Genomic DNA, 17,316 nt, shown 5'->3' on the forward strand with positions numbered 1-17,316 from the left:
TAAGAAAGGAAAGATAAGGAAGGCAGAGGAAGAAGAGCTGTTAATTCTAAGAGATAATCTTGGTGTATAGTAATACCTTTAGGAAAGTGAGTTTCTGTACAATGTGAAGTACCAGTGTATATTGTTAGTGTGATACATGAACAGTATTACTGTTGACACTAAGAAAGTTTGTTCTTTAGTATGACCTCAGACTCTCATGCTTTGCTTTTTCCCTCCTTTCTTTCATCCAGAAACATATTTTTAAGTTTAACAGAGTTTGGTGAGGCTTATTTTAGATTACTTAAGCAAAATAAATCATAGCTAGTGTAGGAACTAAATGAGTACATTACTATCTTTGATAGTGAGGAAGCCAGAAATTTTAAAGTATGTGGTCATGTATAGTATAACTATTTCTCCATTATTGCTGTCTCCATAACCTAAGGGATCAGGTTCAGGAATTACAGGATATGTTTATTCAAGCAAAAACTACGTTTTTTGTCTGTTGTTAGGCCATATTGACTTGGATAGGTGAAAAAAGACTGAGAGTAATTGAATTCATATTGTTTTTAGTGTTAAATATCCCTCCTGCCTCCACTAATATGAATAGGAAATAAGATCCTTTTCTCTTTACAAACTTAATTTTCTCCATCTCCCCACTTCATGGGAGAAATTGAACAGGTTTTAAAGGCATGGCAAAAACAGTGGAAGAGACAGCCCAGTTTGTTGAGAGTAGGGGAATGTGCATAGGAATTGTACCATGCCTTTGAGCTGGAAGCTCTATCGGGAATATTTTGCTCTTGATTTCTCTCTCACTAAAATTGCCTTGTAGCTGTAAGATATCTGTATATAAAAGGTAATTATATAAGTTTTTAGAAAAAATGATAGCAACGGAATAAGAGAATTTTGTGGAAAGATGGGTGAAGAGGAAGTTGTATTGTTAGTGTGGGATCATGAGAAGGTAACACTTTTTTTCTGATACAGAAAAATCTTACAGTAAAGCAGTGTATTTGTTTTTTGCCAATGGCTTTGGTTTCCACTGAACCTTTTACAAGAGATATTTCAGAAGTACGCAACTTGCCTGTTGGGTATTTTCCATTTTCTTCATTAAATTCTATTTAGAATGCTAAAATTAGAGAAGAGGAAATAAAGAGAAGTAAGAGTTTGATTAATCTTTTTTTCTTTTTTAAGCTAATGACCTCCTTAGAAAATGAGTTGATCATGTGTACATGAACTTGTGTTTCTGGGATAACAGGAGACTATTGGTATTTGTAGGGAATATGTTCTGATTCCCTTGAATTTGTAAATGCTGTACACGATCATAATAAGAACTTGAATGTCTGACCTGAAGGTACAACTACCCCCAGTGCCTCAGGTTCATTCTGTCCAAAGTTCCTTCACATCTTCTAACCTGTCTTTCTTCAAAAGCATCTACTTAGTCGTGAAAAATTACTCTTCCCTCCTCCTGCTCCATTTGCAGCTAAAACTTCCCTTCCATGAGTTCTTGTTGATCGTTTAGGAAGCTGTTTTGATGAAAGGAATTCACATTAAGATTTCCTCGACTTTTTAGAATCTACTTTAGGGTATTTCCATGTTAAAAGAGGAACTTGGAATTCTTTAGATGTAGTACATGTGGGGAATCTATTTTTTCGTAAGGGAAATCATCTTGTGATCCTTGTTTGTCTTCTGTATTTCTCCCTTGTCCCCTATTCCCCAGCAGCTAATCAGCTTCATAGTAAAATACATGTAATCAGATTGCTTATTTTGATAATCATTTTAACTGTGATCTTTCTGTCTCAAGTGACTCCAATTCAATCCATTATCCACTTAGGTACCAAAGTGATTTTTCTAGAGTGCAGATCTGGCCATGTCACATCCCTTTCCTCTTCCCCCTTTTGATAAGTTCCAGTGGCTCCCTATTATCTGTAGGATCAAATATGAAATACTGTGGCATTTAAAAGTTTTGACCATCTGTGCCCATCCCCGCCTTTCTAGTCTACTTCCACGGTACTCCCTCCAAACTTTTTATAAACTAGCCCTATTGGCTTACTTGCTATTCTTCAAACAAGATGATCATCTCCTGTCCTTGTTCATTTACATTGGGTCTTCTCCATGCCTGACATACTCTCCAGCCACATTCCAACCTCCTCACAGCCATGGTTTTCTTTCAAATTGGTTACCTTCTACTAGAAATGTATCCTTATTTTTCCTAGATACTAGTGCTTTCCCCTCCAAAGTTTTTTCATTTATATATATTTCATAAACACGTATGTAGACAACATACACACACACACACACACAATATTGTCTTGCTATTTGACTAACTTCTTTGAGGGTAAGGACTATTTTACTTTTCTCTTTGTACCTCTAACCTGACACAGTATGTGCTTAATAGATGCTTGTTAATAGATTGATGCAGGTTCATACCATCTGCTCCTACCTCCTCATTTTCCCCTCGTGATTATAGACACTGCAGGACTCAGGAAAAAAGGGACTTTTATTATGAGGCAAAAAGTATTTTTGAATATTTGAGACTGCAAATCAATGAGCTACAGATATGTAACGTTTCCTGTTCATTTTGCTCTTTTTTAAAAATTAAAAGTTTAGTTTTATTCACTTATTCACTGAATTTGCCATGACTATGTTCATTTTATTCATCTTATTCTTTAAGACAGTTCACAGCAGAGATAAAATAGGTTATTAGAAAACTGTGTATAGGTGCCTGTTTTAAATTTAGTCAGTCTGTGTAAGTTACACTTAAAATATGTGTGTATTTTAACAAAGACCATATTCAGTTACTAAAGCATTGCCTCATGTTTTTTTCTTGACTTGATGTACATTAGGATATGAAGTATATTAAAATCTCTTAAAACTCTTTATTTTTTTAAAAAGAATATTGATAACTTGATGACCCCAGAAGGAGTTGGTCTACCAACTGCATTACGTGTCCTCTGTAACATAGCGTGTCCACCACCTCCTGTTGAAGGTATAGTATTAGTCATTATACCTTTAAGTAGACTTTGTATTTTTTAATATAGTTTTTCTTATTAAATGAAATCTATAAAATGGGTAATTATTTCTTTAATGTATAATTAATTTGTGTGTTTCATTTTTCCTTTATAAAGGTCAGCAGAAAGATCTGAAGTGGAACCTTGCAGTTATTCAGCTTTTTTCTGCTGAAGGAATGGACACCTTTATCCGTGTTCTGCAAAAACTGAACAATATTCTTACACAGCCTTGGAGGCTCCATGTCAACATGGGCACTACTCTTCACCGAGTTACTACCATTTCTATGGCCCGCTGCACACTCACTCTTCTTAAAACCATGTTAACGGAGCTTCTCAGGGGTGGATCCTTTGAGTTTAAAGACATGCGTGTTCCTTCAGCCCTTGTTACTTTACACATGCTACTGTGCTCTATCCCTCTCTCAGGTCGTCTGGATAGTGATGAGCAGAAGATTCAGAATGACATCATTGATATCTTACTGACTTTTACACAGGGAGTTAATGAGAAACTTACAATCTCGGAAGAGACTTTAGCCAATAACACTTGGTCTTTAATGTTAAAAGAAGTTCTTTCTTCAGTCTTGAGAGTTCCTGAAGGATTTTTTTCTGGACTCATTCTGCTTTCAGAGCTCCTGCCCCTTCCATTGCCCATGCAAACAACTCAGGTATCACTTCCATATCACTTGCATCTTTATAAATGACTTCAATGTCACTTAAAAATCCGTGATCTTGGTTATGGACCAAAAAAAAAAAAAAAGCCCTGAAGAAAATAACTGGAGGAGGGTGAAACTTGTAAAGCTGATGCAAGTTGGGCTCTGTGATTTGTATGGTGGACATAACACTTAGTGAATTTTTGTTTGTTAAAGTGATTTTTATTATTATGCTGGAATTAACTTGTGCTCTTATGGTGTCTGTGGCATTTCTTAAAAGTATTGTTTCTTTTTAAATTATGTTAGAATTTGACATCTGACTGTTATTTCTCCTGAAATTTGTTCTAATGGCCATTTAACTAAATATCTTACCAAGTTAGTTCAAATCAAGCAAATGTTTAGACTGTATAATAGGAAATTCTTTAAAAATTTTAACTTTAGTAAAATTTGCCTGCAGAAACAGATTGGTGTAGTGTTTCCTGAAAATTATTTTTTGGTCAGTAATTATAAATATAAAGAAAGTTCATACACATATATACACATATATACTTTCTTAACAGGTTATTGAGCCACATGATATATCAGTGGCACTCAACACTCGCAAACTGTGGAGTATGCACCTCCACGTCCAAGCAAAGCTTCTCCAAGAAATAGTTCGTTCTTTCTCTGGCACAACTTGCCTGCCAATTCAGCACATGTTGCGGCGCATTTGTGTTCAATTATGTGACCTTGCTTCACCAACTGCACTTCTAATCATGAGAACTGTCTTGGACTTGATTGTAGAAGACATGCAAAGGTATTTTCATTTAACATTTTTTTTTTGGAAGACATTTATTTCTATTTGCTGAGTTTTCCTTAATAGATTCCAGTATGTACATTTTGACTACATTCTTAACTTAGATTTGAACATTTGGCTTCAGAACTCATAAAAATCTCAAAAGGAAATATATGGTAGACTAGGAAGAGCACTGAATTTGGAGTTATAGGACCTGGGTTTTGCTCTGCCACTTGGTCAAGTCATCTTGTCTAGGCCTGTTTCTGTAATTGTGAAATGAGAACTTTGGACTATATGCAGCTTTAAATCTATGTGATCTGTCAGCTTTAATTTCAGTGTTTCATATGCAAAAGTAATTCTATTTTCTTGTGCTTTGAAGGAAGTACCACATAGATTTTTAAGGAAACTTTAGATTATTTAAATGACTTACATAAAAGGAGCAGATGTACTTTGGTTACAAAAATATTATAAATGTAACTGTTAAAAAATAACCACCCAAACAGATAAGGAGGTAGTATATTTGTACTCTACTCTAATAAAACCTGTTACATTGAAAATAAGACTTTAAGGCATAGACAGATTAGTGACTATTGAGGTTAAGTAAAGATTCTTCATTATTTTGAACAGTTTATCTCAAGGATCTTTCAAATAGCATGTTCCTCTAGGTCATTTCAACTTTAAAAATTGTATTTGCTAATTAAATTTTAGTTATGCATTTCTTATGTAAAGCCAAATCCGTCTTCATTTTTATGTTAGAATTCTAACATCTTCAAATTCTAAAATAAGACAATTTGTTGTGTATACTGTATCTTTTAGGATTTCATGAAAAGTTGTCTTGGTTTTCAAGGATTAAAACAAGATAGATTGGATTACAGAATAGAAATGACTTAAATGTCAGAAGCAGGAATATTTTCCATTAAGTTTATTACTTTTATTTCAGCAATTCAGACGATAAAGAAAAACAGTACACAAGTCAAACCACCAGACTTCTGGCTCTTCTTGATGCCCTTGCTTCTAACAAAGCTTGTAAATTGGCTATTTTGCATCTGATAAATGGAACTATTAAAGGTGATGAAAGATATGCAGAAATTTTCCAGGAATTGTTAGCTCTTCGATCAACTGGAGAGAGTGTCATTCATCAACAGTGCGTTGAATATATAACATCCATTTTGCAGTCTCTCTGTGATCAGGTACGTATGTAATTTTTTTTACATATTGCTCTCAAAACAGGCCATGTACGAGACTCTCTCAGTTTATATATTTCTAGTTGGGTAGGTGACCTCCTTCTGATTGTGCTGCCTTCTGTGAAATAAGAGCTTTACAGATTCCTGTCATTCAGTGACCACATAGTGAAAGGCTAAGTGGCAGTACCAGCATTTGATACTTCATTAGTGCTCTGATATTTGGTTTCTTTGTTGGAGAGCTCTTCTTTGTACAGCTGCTATAATAGATTTCTTGATGGTAGTTGTGGTCACGGTGCTTATTTTCCTTTTGATTATATTACAAAAGATTTTCTCTGAGTTTTTCTTTTTCACATACAATAACATGAAGAATTGTAGTTTTAAGGATTGTTCGTTTTTCTTTTTTCAGGACAGTTCTTAAAAATTTTTCAGGATGTGGCTGGTAGACTGTCCTCCACTGGTTAAAGATATCTGACTTTGTTCTCCATTGGCTTCCAGTTTACTTCCATGTTTATTTGGAGTGATTTAATCCAAATAGCCTTCTATGACTTGCCTCCTTTGACATCTCTTTGCCTCGTATTAATTTAATTTTCAAGAATATACTTGTTACCTGATAGTGAAATGTGGAGTTCCAACATTATGTTCTTTGTGTAAATCGCATATTTTTGAAATTTCTTTGTGCTTCTGCTTCAACAAAACTTTAGTTTGGTAAAGTTCAGGACTCAATCAGAGTATGACATTTTTGGTGTGACATTTTCCTATGTTAAAGGAAATCTGGGTAAAATTTATTTTGAGTTGATTCACATTTTACTTTATAGAATTTAATTTGTATGTTGTACATTAAATGTGAAGTTTAATCACTTGAATGATAGTATATAGTCCTGGCCCTAATTGTCCTCATTTCTTGTTCCCACTTTCTTTTATATTCTTCTGTCCCAAACTTCCTTTTGTAACATTACAGTTTTCAAGGCATTAAAGATGGCAGTAGTTTGAGAGGGTGTGTGTGTGTGTTTTAATTCCTAAAACAAAAATCTGACTGTACTCACTGTATTATTCCTTTGCATGAGAATAATCATTGGCACCCTATATTCATCCAAGATAAAGAATAAACTCATTACTTTGTCATGTAAAGGCCCTTCAGACTCTGGCAACAGTCTACTTTTTTCAACTTTTATTATTCTTCTTCACATATTCTACATTCTAGCCAGACTTGCCTGCTTCTAATTTCCTGAATTCAACTTTCCATCTCTCTCCTCAGGACCTTTTCATAGGCTGTTGCTGTCCTATTGAATCTTAGAACCTTGACCTCTAAGTGCAGCTTAGCTTTTGTATCGCCTTTTATTACTTGTTGGTGTTCATTCTTTTTCTTCTCAAATTATTTTGTTTACTTAGGTGTGTTGTTTCCCTCCCAGTGGACTTTAAATTTGGGCTTGCATTGCCTCCCCCAGAACAGTGCCTTGGTATGATAAATACTGAGGAAATACTTCCTGAATTGAATTTAGTTAAACCAGGGTCGATCACCTTCCTCCCTCTCCTTTGTCCTCACTTGTGACCCTGTCATTGAGCATCCAGGGCACTGGACAACTCTCAAAATTTATTTCAGTGAATAACTGACCTAGCTTTCTTCTAGCTGTTGTTCTCTTATTTTGGGCCTCTTTTCTTAGGTTATTTATTGGTATCACCAGCATCTTGCACAGTGCTTGGCACGTAATAGAGCATCGCTAGATGGCTTTTTCATTCATTTAACTGCTAACAGAAATGAAATACTGACTTCAAAGAAAATCCCATTGTATTGGGGGAATAGTGAGTGTACATTTGAGAATATATGAAATAAACACAGAATTTTGACTGGACTGTAGTGCGCATGAAGGGCAATAATTTATAATAAAATTGCAAAAGTAGATGAGTCATATTGTGAAGGGCATTAAATGCCAAAAAGAGAGATTTGTGTTTGATCCTAGAGGCAAAAGCCAGTGTGCTGCTAGACCTTGTTGAGCAGGGAAGTTACATGGTCAAACCTGTGCTTTTGAAATGACACTTTGGCATCTTTGTGGAGGGTAGATTAGAGAGGGGAAGAGGTTGGATGCAGATCAATAGGAAGCTGTTGCCAGAGTCTGAGCAAGAAGTCATGAAGTCCTGAAACTGACCAACTGGAAATCACTTTGCTTTTTAAAGTTTTTAGTTGTCTTTGTTCCTTTATGTTGTCCCTAGTCCTTTAAAAATATCATTGTTGATATCTAATTGCATTTAGTATCATAGGCAGATTGAAAAATGCCAGGTGAAAAAGATTTTTAGTTTTTATAACAGACGTTGAACTTCTTTGCTATATTATTCATAGATTTAAAAAATGTTAACATTTTCTTTTGAAGGAGTATGTGTTCTTAATGATTTAAGTTTGTCTATTATTTTAAAATAGTTAAATCTTATTTAAAAGAAGGGAACTTTGGTTTCTGTGTATTTATATTCATGTATATTCATGTGAGCATATATTTGGGTTGGAAGAGTAAAAACATTTTAATGAAAGATTTGCTAGGAATAATTGTTACTCAGCTTGTGAAATTAAAAGACAAAGTGAAGATATTTTCCTTAAAAATTTATTCCCCTCTTTGTCTTCTCTTATAGGACATTGCACTTATTTTGCCAAGTTCTTCAGAAGGATCACTTTCTGAAATGGAGCAGCTATCCAATTCTTTACCAAACAAGGAATTGATGGCATCAATCTGTGACTGTCTACTGGAGACAATAGCCAATTCTGAGAATAGTTATAACTGCTTACTGACATGTGTCAGAACAATGATGTTTCTTGCAGAACATGATTATGGGTTCTTTCACTTAAAAAGGTAATGCTTTATATCTCACTAATTGATGCTGTAGTTCCAGGGATTTTTCATAAAAACTTGAGTTGTTCACAGTTTCTTTGAGCAATTTTTGGAAGATCATTTGGCACTGGAAACATTTTAGTAATTTTAAAGAACACAGATATATTTTGGAAATGCTGAATTTTTTCTTTCTTTTTAAAATACCTTAAACAGAACAAGTGAGTGGAAAAATTGGCAAGTGAGAAAAGATAGGTTTCTGATCAAATGGGAAAAATTAGTTTTTAAGGGAAAGGTCTTTACCAAAGAGGTTTCTTGCAGTTAGTGAAATAAATTGGGACTAATAATTCAAGTTTAAAAGATGGAAACCCTGTTGGCTTGTTTTCTGTTTGCATTTTATGATTTTGAATATGTGACCCACCTCTCCCCTTTATCTCCTTGAGCAGCATGATGGTGCTAGGTTTTTCCTGATCTTTGGTGGGGGCAGGTTGATGTGAGATGGCACAGGTGCTTGCTGCAGAGTTGTGAGGGAGAGAGGAAAAGTTGTATAAGGCGGGGGTACTGTTATACAACATTGTTTTCATTTCTCAGTAAATTAGTTTAAAAACTGGGTTTGTTTTGAAGCACTGTGAACTTTTAGCTTTTTGCAGCATAACAGTCCGTTCAGTCCAGTGTTTCCCTGTCTAATCTCTGTACCTTTTACATTCTGGAAAGATAGGTTAGGGAGGAGGATATGTATTTCTTTGTGAGTATTCCAAGATGAGATGAAAGAAAGTGGAGGAGGAATTGTGATTTTAATTTTCTTTATTTCTTTATTCTTCCTGAAGCTAGCCTGAACACACTTTGCAGATGAGCTAACTGGAGTGGAGGGAAGACTCAGAGGAGGAACTAATAGTTTTTGATTTCCCTAATTTGAGGGACTTTATCCTGTGAATATCACACTTCCCCTGTACATAAGAGCAAGTTTGTGTACATGACACTCTGACCTGTCTTTAAGTATATAGTCCATATAGAGTCAAATTTAGATTGCCTTTCTAAGAAATTTTACTCTTTTGGCTGTAAAATTCTTACTTTTAAACATTTACTTTTCAAATGATATTTCCAAGGGAAAAACGTTTTGAAATCCAGAAAAATACTTATTTACCTCTGGTCAGCACTGTTGATATCTCTTTGGAAATACTAAAATTGAATGAAAATTCCTGTGGCAATATGAAATGTTTGTTCAGTCATTTTTCAGTCATGTCCAACTCTTTGTGATCCCATTTTTGCATTTTCTTGGCAAAGATACAGGAGTACTTTGCCATTTCCTTCTCCAACTCATTTTACAGATAACTAACTGAGGCAAACTGGTTAAATGACTTGCCTAGGGTCACATAGCTAGTAAGTATCTGAGACCAGATTCAAATTGATGTTTTCCTGACTCCAGCTTGGTGCTCTATCCATTGTGCCACCTAGTTGCCCTATTAAGAAATGTGCATTCCAGTTAATTCTGGCTAGTTCTTAAGATCACACATTTTAGTTGCATTGGTGTGTATACTTGATACATTTGAAGCTTTTCATTCCTGTACAAATCAGGATTTTTCGAATGTATGTATAGCTTGTTTTATTTTTAAAGATGTTTTTCTTTCTTTATCTTCATTTCTTTGATGATTGAAGAGAACTGTTTAAGACTGTAAAAAATTGCTGATAATTTATCAGAATCATAAATACCCCTATTGGATGAGTAGGTAGAACGTTACAGTACCCCCTCTTAATGGTGGAACTGTCTGAGGCACTGAGTTGTTAAAAATTAGTCTAGAATTACAAAGTGGGCTTACGTGGATTCTGGAAGAGAACTTAAACTTTACTTTTACTTTGTCCACTAAGCCTTGATATCACTAAAAAGCCAATGCTGGCATTTATATCTTCAGACATGTGGTATGGATATTGATTTCTGGAATTTTGAGTCCTCACTTCTACTTTTCCTTTGGGCTGTTGGGATTTTGGTCATCTGCTACTCCTAAAGCACAAGCCTTTCCCCTGTTGAAAAACTCCCTTGCTGAAAAATATGCAGAGGCTTCCTTTTGCCTCCAGAATAAAATACAAAGTCCTATGACAGGCATTTAAAGCTCCTTACCATTTGACTCCAGTCTGCGTTTATAGGCTTGTTGAATGAACATTACTGTCCACACAGTCCATACTCTAGGATCCAGCTAAACTGATCTACTTTCTGTTCCTTGTGAATGGCATAACATTTCCTACATCTCTTGTACCTTTGTACATCCTGTTCTTCAATCCTGGGATATATTTTTTTTTCTTACTTCAACATCATAGAATCCTTTGCCTTCTTCAAAGCTCCATTCAGGTGCCACCTTCTATAGGAAATGATTTCTGCTTTTCCCCACAGTCTCAGGTTCTAGTGAGCAGGTGATAAAGATTTCCCTGAAAATTACTTTCTGTTTATTTGAATATATTTTTATTTACATTCTGTTAGTCAACACTGCTAAATGCTGGGGAATACAGAGAAAGGCAAAAAATGATTAATCTCTGTTCTTGAAGAGCACTCATTCTATTGGGGAAATAACATGTAGACAACTTTGTATAAAATATATATATGTGTATGTATATATGTGTGGGAAAACTAAGATTGTTGTTGTTTGTCCTTATTTCTGGAAGAGGACCATGACATCGTGGTGATGCCATGACATGCAAGTGAATTGGATTTAAGTGAGGGAGGGCTATGCAGAATCACCAGCCTCATTTTCTTCTCCAAAGTTGTCGGGGTCCAATGGCCAGATATTCATCAGGACCACTGAAGATGGCCCAGCATATAATGGAAGATCTTGGCCTTTTAAAGCTAAGGTCTTTAGCAGGTCTCAGGTTTGACTGAGGCAACACCCATTCATTGACTAAGGCTAGGTTAAAAAAAAATTAGGCAAAGAATGGCTTCTTTACCTAGTCCAGGAAAAAAATCGAACTGGGAGGGCAAGACCCTCAGGGTTTCTGGCCAAAACAGAAGCAATTGCTATTTACATTGACTCTGAGTCAATCAGGGTCCAAACAGTGACCATGTGGAGTTTGGCCTGGGACTTGCTGTTGGCCAGTCAGTAAGAGCCAGAGTAATTTGGGTTTAAGGTTTGGTTCTTAAGAAAGAAATGTAGCCTGTGAACCCCAAGATGTCTTGTAATGTTTCTGAAGGGAAAGAAAAAGAAAGAAAGAAAGGGAAAGGAAGGAAGGAAGAAAAAGAACTGTATTGCCCAACTGACCAGTTGCAATTGGTTCCCCATTGGGGCAGCTCCTACTAGTTACAGAATTGTTGTTTGTCCATTCTTCTTGAAGGGGACCATGACATCATGGATGTGCTGCCATGACATGCAAGTGAATTGGATGTAAGTGAGGGAGGGCTGTGGAAAGTCAGCAGCCTTACTTTCTACATCTGGGTCCAGTGGCCAGATACACATCAGGATTACTGGAAATCCGCACCCCCCTCCCCCCCCGGGTTTCTTTGGCTATATTGATAGAGGCATGACTCATAGGTGTAAGGAGATTGTAGCCTCACTATACTCTGTACTGATTAAATTATGTTTGGAGGACTGGGTTCAGTTATGGGCTTTACATTTTAGAAAGGACAGTGATAAGATTGTCCAGAGTAGTTCATCCTGGTTGACTAAGGCCTTGTATCCAGACAAGGAACCAAGGTGATTTATCTTGGAGAAGAGAAGGTTCAGGAGAACATGGCAACAGTGTTTTAGCATTTTAGGACTTTTTATAAGGAAGAAAGATTAAAGTTAGCTTCACAAGACAGAACTACTTGAAATGATTAGAAGTTTCAAAAGGATAAATTTCAGGTATGATATCAGGAAGAAATTACTTAAAACACTAGTAAAAGTGGGATGGGTTGTGCCTGGGGGAGGTGGTTATGAGATTTTCCTGTGTAGAAGCCTTAGAAAAGATTGACTGATCACTTGTTGATGATGGTGGAAATTCTCTTTTGGGTCTTGGTTGGAGTTAGATAGACAATAAAAGCCTGTGAGGCCTTTTTTCATTTTCTTTTAGCAGAGACTGATAACTTTTAGTAATACTATCTTGAACTGTTTTTTCTTCCTCTCAATAGTTCATTAAGGAAACACAGTAATGCCCTGCACCACTTATTGAAACGAGTTGTTAGCACATTTAGTAAGGACACAGGAGAGCTAGCATCTTCTTTTTTGGAGTTCATGAGACAACTACTCAACTCTGATACGATGGTGAGTTAATACACTTAACCTTTCTCGAATTTATTAACTTGTGCCGTACTATGAAATAGTTGTAAAAGCCATTTTGCCTCAATTATTTAGAATATAACGTGCATTTCTTTTATTTTGCTGCTGACTTTAAAGCACCAATGTGAATGTGACCTTTAAGATCAAAGTAATTTCAAAAAAGTTTTTCTTCTGTTTTAAATTTCATCTTTCTTTTTTATCATACTGATGCTATTAGTCAACAAGTACTAGATGATGGCATACTAAGTGCTTTTAGCACTGAAGCACATTATATTTAGATTCATTCAATAAGTATTTATAGTCTTTTCTGGGCTAGGTAAGTGGCCTACAAAGACATAGATGAAACAGACCCTTTTCTTAAGGAGCTAACATCCCATTAATAGTATTAGAATATATTTAATTGGAAGTTTTAATTAAAAAATGAAGTATCTTCCAAAGTGATGTCTCCCACTTTTTAAACCTTCCAGTACAGATCTAAGAACAGTGATTAGATGCAGTATAGACTTGAGTTTCTGCTGTAACATTTTTATGTGTTTGCAGTGGCTGAAGATAACTTATTTAAAATGTTACTAACAGGTAAGTTAGGAAAATAAAATGTCTTTATGAACCATTTTGATCAACAGATTAAGAAAAAGGTTTTTTACCTGAATTTTTATTTAGAATTTTAAGATATGCCTAAATTTATTGAAAATAAAATATATTTTCCTTTATCTGAGCTTTGTTTGCAAAATATTGGGTCTTTTTATCCATTAACTTTAATTTTCGAATAGTTATGAGGTTTTGAAATACTATGGTGCTAAAAAGTTGGATTACTCAGCTTTAGGACAGTAGCTCAAAAGAAACACAAGATGCACTAATTTAAGAGAATCCATCCTAAACATTCACATGGACTATCTGTACCCGACCTGTGGTAGAACATTCCAAACTCACATTGGTCTGATCACTCATAGTTGGACACAGTGAAACTTGGCTCTAGCATAGCAGCGTCATTTTGGTTCTCTTCAGGAACAAAGGACACCAACCAATCAGCTACAGATAATCTTTCCACAAGTCACTTGAGTTCCTAAGGATGTTTTGTTGTGTTAATAAGTTAAAGATCAGTGTTTTCCTTAAGTGTGAACAATATGAAATGGTGTGAGACAGTGTCATACTTGGGTTTGTCTGAATTTTCACATCTTATTTGGTTTTCCCTTATAACATTAGTAGTGGTTAGAAAATTAAACCTTTGTATCCTAAATTGGATATTTAGTATAAGTTAGATTTCCACATGGAATGGTCTTTAAAAGATGTGAAACAATTTAAAAATTTTCAGACACCAAACTTTTGACTGTGACCCAAAGGACAAATTATCATCAACTTTAAAAAGGCATTTTCTTTTGTTTTTAGCCATGATCTGTTATTTATGATAATGATGGAGGAAGGATACCTTGAATAAATGAAATCTTCACATAATCTCACATCTAATAATTTTCATCATGTTCCTCACAACTGTTTTCGTGAAACATAGCTACTACTGGGTAACCAGATTGGCTTTTATTTATGTTTATTTGGTTAATTGATACCTGTTTACTCTCTATCCACTAAAAAATTTTAGTAATGGTAGATTATAAGTGAGCTGTATTTAAATACTTCCCATTCTCTGATAGAGGTGTTAATATTTTGGAATGGATATAAATTGCACGTATAGCAGGAAGAGAAGTCAGGGGACTTGGCAATTTACAAATGGACTAATTATTATTTTTGTTCTTGTGCAGATGTTTTGTTTAACCATTTAATTTTCAGATTATATTTCAGTAATATATTTCCTAAAATTTTAAGAGTGTACTGTATATCCTTACGTTTAGAAGAAAATTTAGGATGTTTTGAAAGTTGTTGACTTTAATTGTTCGTATTAAGGATTAAAACTTACTGAGCTGTGACTATATCCTGTAAGGCAGAAAATATTCACTTCTACATCTGATGGGATATAATCTTTAGTGGGCAGATGGCTGTCCTCTTCATTTGTTTGCCTTACTGTCTCCTCAGAGAAAGTTTAGAACTTTGTCAGCTCTTTCTAATGGCAGCCATAGGGTTATTAATTCTTGTGTCACAGTTACATTGTGAGACTCTGGTGTACTTTGAGGGAGAACGTTTGAGACATCATGGCTCCATAATTGACAGTCAGCCAGCAGAGTTGTTGTGCCATCTACTTGTTTTATTGCTTCATTTAACAGTTTTGTGCTGGTGTTATAAAGCATAACCATCAAGTGAAATAAGACGCTAGATGATTTAGGTGTTTGATGTAAATGTGTAAATTTTGCAAATTTCTTTATTATTTTAGTTTAATTTATGTCTAATGTTTACAGGGATGTTGTGGAGATGACAGCGGTCTCATGGAAGTAGATGGATCTCATCCATCAAGGACATTGAGTCTTAATGCTGCAGAATTAAAACAGCTTTTACAGAGCAAAGAAGAAAGTCCTGAAAGTTTGTTCCTTCAACTGGAGAAGCATGTTTTGGTAAAAAACAAAAACAAAAAAGCTATCTGAAAAAATCCTCTTCTTATCAAACCATATTTTCTCCCTGTCTGGATTACTGTGTTTTTCATTGTCACTGCTTTGAGTAGTGATCCCTGTAGTGGGTGGTAGTATTTTTTCAAAATAATACTGAAATTAGTGAAATATTATTGAAAATTTTAAGAATCTGATTATTTTTTAAATGTAGCCTACTCTCTTGTTTGCAGCGTTCCCCTTGCTATCCAATTTATATAAAGGAAATTTTTGGAAATAGTCTTGTGTTTGTTGTTTTACTTTGTTTAATTTGAAGATGGAAATTTTTTACCTAGTAAAATATTGATGTCAAAACTTTAATGACAAGATTTTTTCCATTAAAAGTATATGGGCATAATAAATGTTATTTATTTTTTAAACTTGTGCTTTATGATTCACATTTTTTCTTTTCCATCTTAAACTTAGGAACATTCTAAAGATGACGACAACCTGGATTCTTTGCAGGACAACATAGTTGGTCTTAGACAAATGCTGGAATCTGCAGGTGATCCTTTACCACTTAGTGATCAAGATGTAGAGCCAGTACTTTCAGCTCCAGAATCTCTTCAAAATCTGTTTAACAATAGGTAAAACAAATTTTTGTTGTTCTTTGGAATATGTTTCCTGTTAAATATGTTACCTTTGTAGTTTTAGCAAAATAAAATATAACCCCCTTAGTAATTGGCATATTCAGTCAACAAACATTTTTAAGTGCCTCTGAGGTGCCAGGAAATGTGCTTATGGCTGGTGATACAAACACAAAAGGGAAATGGTTCACATTCTTCAATGAGGTTGCTAGTTTGCTTCATGAAAACTCTGGGCTCTCACTGGGCTACTTAGGTTGTGTGATTATTTGAGATTGAACAGAATGATATCTATTCTTTGAATATTTATGGTAAAAATACTGCTGGCCCTGTGTTAGTGAGTGAATGAAATCTATGTAGCACTGAAGAATCAATCTACATATTACTTTTAATCTTGTTTAATCTTTGCTAAGGACTCATTTTCTGAAGTAGCTATTTTAAAGCTGTTGCACCAAATTTATTAACCCTTCAGATATCTTAAATTATACTTTACACAAGATTTGGAAGATGATCTTAAATATTTTGAAGTCTGCTTATCACCAGTGTATTTGCTGATCTTATTTTAGGACAGCATATGTGCTCGCTGATGTCATGGATGACCAGCTGAAGTCCATGTGGTTCTCTCCGTTTCAAGCTGAAGAGATTGAAACAGATTTAGATTTGGTAAACTGATTGTTTTTTTTCACATACATCCAGAGTTATTTTTAAGTTGTGGTTGGTGATAGTTTCTTTGGGTTCTAAAATGAATTTTAGTTTGTGTCAAAATTCTGTTGTTGGATTATTGATAGAGCTTATGTTTTATGTTTTGTGTCACTTTACATTTCATTGTGTTTCGATTTCTCTTATTTTTCACACCTACCTCATTTTAGTTCTGAGAGAAAATTTTAATATATTTATTTGTGTATAATAATTTATATTTATAATATAACTTAATACATTACATATAATAAATTTATATATTAAATATATTATTATATTAATATTATTAATATAATAATTTATATTGATGTTAATATATTTAATAAAATGTGTGTGTATTTTTAAATTTATTTGTTTTCAATTTTCTACAATCACTTCCTTAAGTCTTAGATTTTTCTCTCCCTCCCTGCCCCCTCCTCCCCAGGACGATATGCAGTTCTACACATACATTCTTATTAACCACATTTTCACATTAGTCATGTTGCATGGAAGAATTAAAATGAATGGGAGAAAGCATGAGAAAAACCCAAACAAAACAACACAAGAGAAAATATTCTCCTTCATTCTGTGTTCCACTTCCATAGTTCTTTCTCTGGATGTGGATGACATTTTGCCTCAAGAGTCCTTTGGGAATGTTTTATGTCCTTGCAATACTGTGAAGGGCTAAGTCTGCCAGAAAAATTCCTTGCACATTGTAGTTGTTACTGTGTACAACATTCTCCTGGTTTTGTTCGTTTCACTCAGCATCAGTTCATATAAGTCTTTCCAGGTTTTTGAAGTCTACCTGCTCATCATTTCTTAAAGCACAATAGTATTCCATTGCATACATATACCACAACTTGTACAGTCATTCCCCAATTG

The 17,316-nt window shown here is 34.7% G+C and overlaps 1 protein-coding gene across 4 annotated transcripts in view; it reads left to right on the forward strand.

Moving 5' to 3' along the window:
* The window catches only part of VIRMA (vir like m6A methyltransferase associated), an 88,484-nt gene that overhangs the window by 66,769 nt on the left and 4,399 nt on the right, over positions 1-17,316 (forward strand). For 3 of the 4 annotated variants that reach the window (XM_072603504.1, XM_072603503.1, XM_072603505.1), the window contains 9 exons: positions 2,869-2,962; positions 3,102-3,646; positions 4,192-4,427; positions 5,347-5,596; positions 8,210-8,427; positions 12,497-12,629; positions 14,990-15,142; positions 15,599-15,759; positions 16,323-16,419. In XM_072603504.1, coding sequence (XP_072459605.1) covers positions 2,869-2,962; positions 3,102-3,646; positions 4,192-4,427; positions 5,347-5,596; positions 8,210-8,427; positions 12,497-12,629; positions 14,990-15,142; positions 15,599-15,759; positions 16,323-16,419 — 1,887 coding nt within the window. Of the gene's footprint in view, positions 1-2,868; positions 2,963-3,101; positions 3,647-4,191; positions 4,428-5,346; positions 5,597-8,209; positions 8,428-12,496; positions 12,630-14,030; positions 14,117-14,989; positions 15,143-15,598; positions 15,760-16,322; positions 16,420-17,316 lie in introns of those variants that run through there. The other variant, XM_072603506.1, reaches the window with a different exon arrangement.

The sequence above is a fragment of the Notamacropus eugenii genome, chromosome 4 (assembly GCF_028372415.1).
Source record: "Notamacropus eugenii isolate mMacEug1 chromosome 4, mMacEug1.pri_v2, whole genome shotgun sequence".
Lineage (NCBI taxonomy): Eukaryota > Metazoa > Chordata > Mammalia > Diprotodontia > Macropodidae > Notamacropus > Notamacropus eugenii.